Source organism: Dendropsophus ebraccatus, chromosome 1 (assembly GCF_027789765.1).
Source record: "Dendropsophus ebraccatus isolate aDenEbr1 chromosome 1, aDenEbr1.pat, whole genome shotgun sequence".
Classification (NCBI taxonomy): domain Eukaryota; kingdom Metazoa; phylum Chordata; class Amphibia; order Anura; family Hylidae; genus Dendropsophus; species Dendropsophus ebraccatus.
Window position 1 is genome coordinate 185392194 of NC_091454.1, and position 7765 is coordinate 185399958.

Below are 7765 nucleotides of genomic sequence, written 5' to 3' on the forward strand. Positions count from 1 at the left end.
CAAGCGCCAAAGATAGTCTTATGTAAAAGGACCTTAATGGGGTTGTCCAACGAAAAATATTTTCTTTTAAATCAACTGGCGTCAGAAACTTACATAGATTTGTAATTTACTTCTATTTAAAAATCTCTAGTCTTCCCATACTTATCAGCTGCTGTATGTCCTGCAGGAAGTGTTGCTTATTTACATTCAGAAACAGTGCTCTCTGCTGACATCTCTGGCCAAGTCAGGAGAGGTTTTCTATGGGGATTTGCTACTGCTCTCCACAGTTCCTGACTCAGCCAGAGATGTCAGCAGAGAGCACTGTTTATGAATGTAAATAAAAAACACTTCCTGCATGACATACAGCAGCTGATAAGTATGGGAAGACTTGAGATTTTTAAATAGAAGTAAATTACAAATCTATATAACTTTCTGACACCAGTTGATTTGAAAGAAATGGCTGTATCCCAGTTTTTCAGGCGGTCCTCAGGCTGTATGCACCCTCTCCACGGAGCGGGCAGACAGCGGGAATCAGAAGCCGAGAATTCAGGTTCATACGAACCCGAACCTCGGCCGGTTCGCTCATCTCTAGTGCCAGGTATGTAGTTCAGCTCAAGTACCGCCAGTGCATGATGATTAGAAGATCTTCGATCTTGTTGATCGGCGATCAATTGCAGCTGAGAAAAGGACCTTTATGCTGGGTTTACACGGAACGATTATCATTAAAATTTTCGCTATAACGATCACATTTGAGCGATAATCGTTCCGTGTAAACACAGCAAACGATCAAGCGATGAGCGAAAAATCGTTCATTTTGATCTATAAACATGTTCTCAAATCGTCGTCCGTTGTCCGCTAAACATTCGCAGATCACTTCGAGTAAACAGTCTTTCAAAGATTCACCCGAAAGATTCACCCTATGTGAAAGATGGGCTTAAACGATCTTAAAAACGATCGCAATAACGATTTTTCTCCGTCTAAATGCTGATCGTTATAAAAACCAAATCGTTGCTTCTAAATCGTTAATCGTTCGATTGGGCGAATTATCCTTCCGTGTAAACCCAGCATTAGTCTAGTAGTTCATTAGTCCTTAATTTTACCTTTCCACTTGTTTTGGGAGTTTAGCTCTGCTTTAGACTCATCAATGTAAATGGGTTTTCCTAGCAAAATCCACAGGACAGCTTGTCAGTAACCGACACCTGGCGCCAGTGTTGATCAGCTGTTTGGCCCCACACTACACAGTGTGTCCTGGTTCATTATGTAGCGGTGATGACCTGTAACTGCAGCTTATGTACCATTTAAGTTAATAGGACCTTAGCTGCAGTTAAATATTGCCACCGCTACACAATGAACCAAGACAAATTCCGTCCACTGTGTAGTGCGGTGCCAAACAGATTGCTCATCCAGTAAATATTCCCCGGAAGACCCCTTTAAGGGTATGCTTGCATGTACATAATACACTGTGGTAACCGACTGCCAATTTTCTCACCCATTAACCTAGATGGGCCAGCAGTAAATGTACAGTAGTGGAGGATTTGCTGATTTTCTGTGGACCCCTTGAAGTGAATGAGTGGGAAAATCAGCTGCGCATGCACCCTTAAGCTGCTGGTCTTGTTTTAGATAATTTAATAGAGTGTTTGGAATAGGAACTCTACCTAGCCCCTGTGCAGTAGTGGTTAATGACGCTATCATGCCAATCACCAAAGGAACATGGAGAGCCTACAAAGTTAACCCTTGCTTGAATAACATACTTGCATGATGCTTAGCGGATGTCAGAGACTTCCCTTAACCAGTTTATTATGTAGTGTCGGCCTGCTTTAGTTTATCGCATGTGTGTGGCTTTGACATTTCTAACACTCGTTTATTGTAAAGAAATAACTTTTTTTTTCTTTATATAGATGATGAAAATGATGGGCAAGTGGATGCAGCCGAATATAGAAAAGATCATTTTGGCGAGACCCTGTAACCTACGGCCTGGATGAACGAAATGGAATCAAACGTGCCAAGTGCTGGGGTCTTTCTCTAGTCTATCATTTGTACTGTACGAGGAGGCTCAAAGGCCAGGAACAGCTGATCATACTGGTGCCGGAAAGGATCATACCTGCTCTATCATCCCTTGCCCCTTTCGTTGTTGGATGGGGCATTACACGGTTGTAGTTGGGCTATACCTATGAAGGCCATGACTCAGTCCCCTTGTGGCTGTAGAAGTTGAGCTTCCTCATTGATTGACTCTTAATATTTTTTTTTTTTCCTTGGGCTGTAAATAGAAACTTTTTTGCTGGAAATCTTATTCTGGATTCCGTACCCACTTCTGAGTGAGTTCATAGACAAAATGCCCAACAATACCTGGACACCGATGACTGTAATGTATATAACTTCTTCCCTGGAGTGCCACCTGTAGAGGATCCGCTGCGCCAATCAGAACAGTGTTGGATACATTAGGATTTGTACCCCCCCCCCTTTCCCGGTACATTTAATACACTATGACCTATGGATTGTGACTTGCCCCACATCATGGGACATCCATGACCGGTTCTGTGTGACATGAAGGGCTGTATCCTAAGCAGGGTCCAATCTTCCTAGTGTAAGCAGTGCAGCCAAGTACCAGTTTCTCTGCAGACCTATTTATAAGATATTTGTATTTTGTATGTAATATGTGTAAATAGCATCACACACTGTATTATGTAACACGTTGTTCAAGCAGATTCTGCACCTCCAGATCCGTCATCAGATTCTACATAATACTATTGATTACTAGTTGGTTCTGAGGGGTAATGCCCACTTATAGACTGGCATGATCCATTGGTTCTTTTATAGGATTAGGCTGCATTCGGACTGAGATCAATGCTCTTGTATAGTAATGCCTACAGAAGGCATTATTTGTATTCACCCTCGTGGATGGATGGCACAAGTGGTTTGGTACCCTATGTTTTGTTTTTTTAACTAGCGGACATCACATACAGCCTTAAATTTATTCCGGTGCATGATTAGAAAATAATCTAGAAATCTAAAGGGAACAATCTGATAAAAAGTAATCCTGCGCTTAGTGGAAATAACTATTCTAGTTCTGAAGCCCCTGAGCTCAGCTTGCTCTGTTCGCATCTGTAAAATTGAGTAATAGTCACTGCCCATTTTGGTGGAATCCAGTGGTAGAGAAAATAAAAGTTTCCCTTTGAGGAAGTGTTTTTCTTTCACAGACATATCAAAAGTCTTTATTGGTCAGGATCTGGATGTTTACAACCCCAATGATTGCTAAATAGAGCAGGGAGAAGCACACAGCTGAGCGCTTCACTCCCCACCTCGCTGTTCTCATTTAATTACAGGAGTGGGGCTCTATAGACTTACCTATGGAATATGACTCCTGCTCAGCCATTTGCGCCTCAATGCTCTGTCTAGTGATTGGGTTGTTGGTGTTTAGACCAATCACCAGTCCAAACCTTTGGTATGTCATTGTGACAGCGCTTTAAAGTGTTCACCGACCTGTGATTCTCCAGCTATTGCAAAACTATAACTCTCCCCATGCCATGACAGCTGCAGGCCCATATTTTAATATCACATCAGGTTCATAGTCAATAGATATGCAATATAGTGGTACGGTAACATCTAATGCCACTTTTTGTAGCGCTACCAATTGATTTTTAACTATTTAGTAAAAGCTGCAGTCCATGAGATCACGGACAACTCTATGTAATCCTTTGGTTGTGTTCACACAGTCAGGTTTTTAATTGCAGTTACTGAATTCAAGGCCAGAAATAGTATATATACGGAGGACAGGTCAGAAAGGAAAGACTAAGGGTGCCTTCACACGTACCGTATCACTGTGTTTTTAACGCTGCATTTTTGCTGCGTTTTTTACATGCGCGTTTTGATTTTCACATGATTTTCATTTGAAAATCAAAACTCGCATGTAAAAATCGCACTAAAAACGCAGCGATACGGTACGTGTGAAGCTACCCTAAGGGGGAGATTTATCAAACATGGTGTACAGTGAAACTGGCTCAGTTGCCCCTAGCAACCAATCAGATTCCACCTTTCATTCCTCACAGACACTTTGGAAAATAAAGGTGGAATCTGATTGGTTGCTAGGGGCAACTGAGCCAGTTTCACTGTACACCATGTTTGATAAATCTCCCCCATCGATTTCTTCTTTTTACAAATCTATTCCTGGTTGTTTTTTAATGAATTGCAATTAAAGGGGTTATCCAGGCTAAGCAAACATGGCCACCTTCTTACAGAAACAGCATGACTCTTGTCATCATGTTATATGTGGTTCTGCAATTGAGCTTCATTCATTTCAATGGAGCAGAGTTCCAAAATCACACCTAAACTGGAGACAAGAGTCATGCTGTTTCTGGAAGAAGGTGGCCATGTTTGTCTAAGTCTGGATAACCCCTTTAAAACCATGAATGTATGAACAATACCATTGGACTGGCGCCTGTAGCCCGATAGTTACATTCAGTCAGTAATGCTACAAGAAGAGACAGTGTAGGCCGGGCCTAAGGAACAGGCCCACCTCATGTTATGGTTGAGCACAAGGATACACTTATATGCAAGTATTGAAAGGAGAAGGACTGAATCATCTGCCTTGTTTTCTTGGATGATTTGACTCCTGCATCTTATATTGAACATTGTCTGTCATTTCCTATGCAACGACAAAAAAGGTTCCCAAGTATATTGGTTTGTTCCTAGGAAAGGTGAGTAACAAGAAATATGGCCGCCATTCTAGCTGTCACTCGCTCAGTAGCAAACCTGTCTACCCATCTAGTTATGTGTCACTACATAAGTCAACAAGCTATGCTACACCCTCAGTGGTAGCTGGAATTGCAGGTATTGTAAAGGTCACAAAGCTTTCCCCTAACGGATGCAAATAAGAGACATTTTTTAACAATTTTTTTTTCCCCTTATTTGAGGACTAGGATGTGAACAGACAGGGCAGTTATAACCTTATTGTTCCTGGCAATACCCATTTTAGTTACAGATTTCCTCTGTCTATAGGGAAACTGTCAGCAAGAAGAGGATGTCCAATATGACCACACTACTCAGTAGCGTTGAATGAATTTAGTCTTTCCTGTGTAAGTGAGAGAGTCCAATGTATTCATGAGATGACTTAGGTACTCCTGCCTGTGATTGACAGGTTCATTCTATGGGGGAGAAACCTGTTAAACACATGTGATGGTGTAAGGGCGGAGTAACATGCGTCTCATGAATACACTACTCACAACTGCCAGCACAAAGTACAAGGAAGGCCTAAAGTCACTCCTTACAGTCCCAAGAGCTCCTGATGGTGTCCTTGCTTCATGCTGCTGACAGTCTCCCTTTAACCTTACATTTCCAATTGAAATATGTGTTATTGTTTGTTTTAACATTTGTATATTAATGTGTGAGAGCCGGCCCGCGGGGCTTAGACTGTGTTGGTACTGTCTACAGTTTGCCCTGATACCTGTGTCCTTGTCCTGCAGTGTGAGAGAGCAACCTGTCTAGGACGTTCTTAATAAAGGTCATAAAAAGGTTTGCTGTGTGTTATTCCAGTGCATTCTTTTACTTTGCTGAGATGGACTAAGGGTCCATTCACACAGAAAGATTATCTGCCAAAGATTTGAAGCCAAAGCTAGGAACAGACTATAAACAGAGATAAGGTCATAAAGAAAAGCCTGAGATTTTTTCCTCTTTCCAAATCCATTCCTGGCTTTGGCTTCAAATCTTTGGCAGATAATCTGTCAGATAATCTTTCTGTGTAATAGGGCCCTTAGATGTGGGTCATTCTTTGCTTCTGAACCCTTGGGTATTGCCAACATCATTTCCCCAGTACTCAGATGACAGCAATTCAGACTAGAATCCATAGTGAAATGTGTGCCTGGTATTGAGGATCATGCCCTTGATCATTTTATAACCTAGCGAAGGTTCTTGCCATTGACCCCCACTGATCAGCTCCTTGAAGGGGCCACACCACTCCACTCATGAGCGCTGCAGCCCCTTCAATATATAGTTCTGCTCATCCTTCTATAGCAGAGTAAAATACCCATTGGGCTGCATTGCCCATTCTCAGACTGCTGATGATTGGGGCTGTTGGGAGTCAGACCACCCCTCAATCTAATATGGATGTATACAGGCCATTTGTTTAAGCACCTAGGCTTCCATTGAAGAAAACCAGATAGGACCATTACATAATGGCCATCCTAACCAATTTTGAATTCAATACAATTGAATTCCCCTTCAGTACAGAGAACATAACCCATTGTAAGGAAGTGTCTGTTGAATATAATAAGTTCCCAGTTAGGGGACCCCCTTTCTCTAATAATGCCACATACTTAATTACTGTAGCAGGGTTCGCCATATGCTGACGGATAGAAATGGGTTGTCCTGCGTAACAAGACTAGAATAACGGCTTGGACTGGCATAAAAAGAAAACTTATACTCACCTGCTCTGATCCTCTGCCACATCTGTCTTGTCTGCCCATTTCCCACTGAGCAGCTTTTCTTGCTTTTGGCATAACCACTCACTCAGCCAAACACTGGCCAGGGCCGATCACACTATGACCAATGATTGTGGTGCAGGGATTTCCAGTGTGTAAATGAAAGCAGGGACTGTCAGACGCAGTGAGGGACTGGGGCACATGAGTATAACTACTATTCCATATTATGGCAGCCTGAGCACATATGCCACAGTTTTTTGTGGATTAGATTTCTCCGAGGGAAAAAAAAACCCCAAAACATTCTATTTGTTAATGCATTTTTTCATATGGCAATGAGGTCTGGTCCATACATGGCAGGACTGCTGCAGATGTAGTGAAATAGTTCCTCATAGGAAGAAGAGTACGCAGTGGAATGTTCTTTTATTTTATTTTTTTTATTGCATAGTAACACGTAAATCAAAAACCGCAAACTGGGAGGCAGCTTGAGGAACAGGTCAGAGAGAACACAAAGCATGGACATGACAAGTATAGCAGTGGTCTCTGAAAGCGTCACTGGGCTGTGTTCAAACATAGTAAAATAGGTTTTATCTAATATTATGTCATGTTAAAACTTGAATCATGTATAACATTAGGAGACTCATGCAGAGGAGAGAATGGCGGAGATTAGTAAAAGACTTTTTTTTTTTTGGACCAAAGCCAGAGGTGAGCAAGAGTGAGAAGTGTTAGTCCTTCCATGATATTTTCCATTCATTGGAATCCACTCCTCCTGGCTCCGGCTCATGAATCTAGGTTGTAATACCATACACCAACTGAAGACAAGAGCGGGCGCTGTTTCTGGAAGACAACAGCTGTTTTTTTTTTTCTAATTCTAGATAAACCCTTTAACACTGATGGACTTTCCCGAGCATAGGCTATCCATTTTATAAGACTGGGTAACCTCTGTAAGAGCCTCACATGTACAAACCCTGATGGGGGGGGGAACAGAGTTCCCTGACCTATAACCCTTCAGCTGTTGTAGAATTACAGCTCCTAGCATGCAGACTGTCATGGCATAGAATCATAGCAGAAAAAGACCTCCGGTCCATCTAATCTGCCCTAGTATTTCCCTTCTTATTATCTTATGATAGATTTATCCCAGGCAGGTTTACATTCTGTAATTGTAGATTTACCAACCACATCTGCTGGAAGTTTGTTCCAAGCATCTACTACTCTTTCAGTAAAGTCATATTTTCTCATGTCGCTTCTGATCTTTCCCCCAACTAACCTCTCACTGTGTCCTCTTGATCTTAATTTTTTTTTTTTCTAAAAACACTTCCCTCCTGAACCTTATTTAGTCCTTTAACACATTTATTTATTTCTGCATGCTGGGAGTT

General features: G+C 41.8%; 1 protein-coding gene across 2 annotated transcripts in view; it reads left to right on the forward strand.

Moving 5' to 3' along the window:
• Positions 1-5488, forward strand: part of GOLM2 (golgi membrane protein 2) — a 39937-nt gene extending 34449 nt beyond the window's left edge. For both annotated transcript variants that reach the window (XM_069986612.1, XM_069986620.1), the window contains one exon: positions 1878-5488. In XM_069986612.1, coding sequence (XP_069842713.1) covers positions 1878-1945 — 68 coding nt within the window. In that variant the 3' untranslated portion in view covers positions 1946-5488. The remainder of the gene's footprint in view (positions 1-1877) is intronic.
• Positions 5489-7765: the final 2277 nt, after the last annotated feature.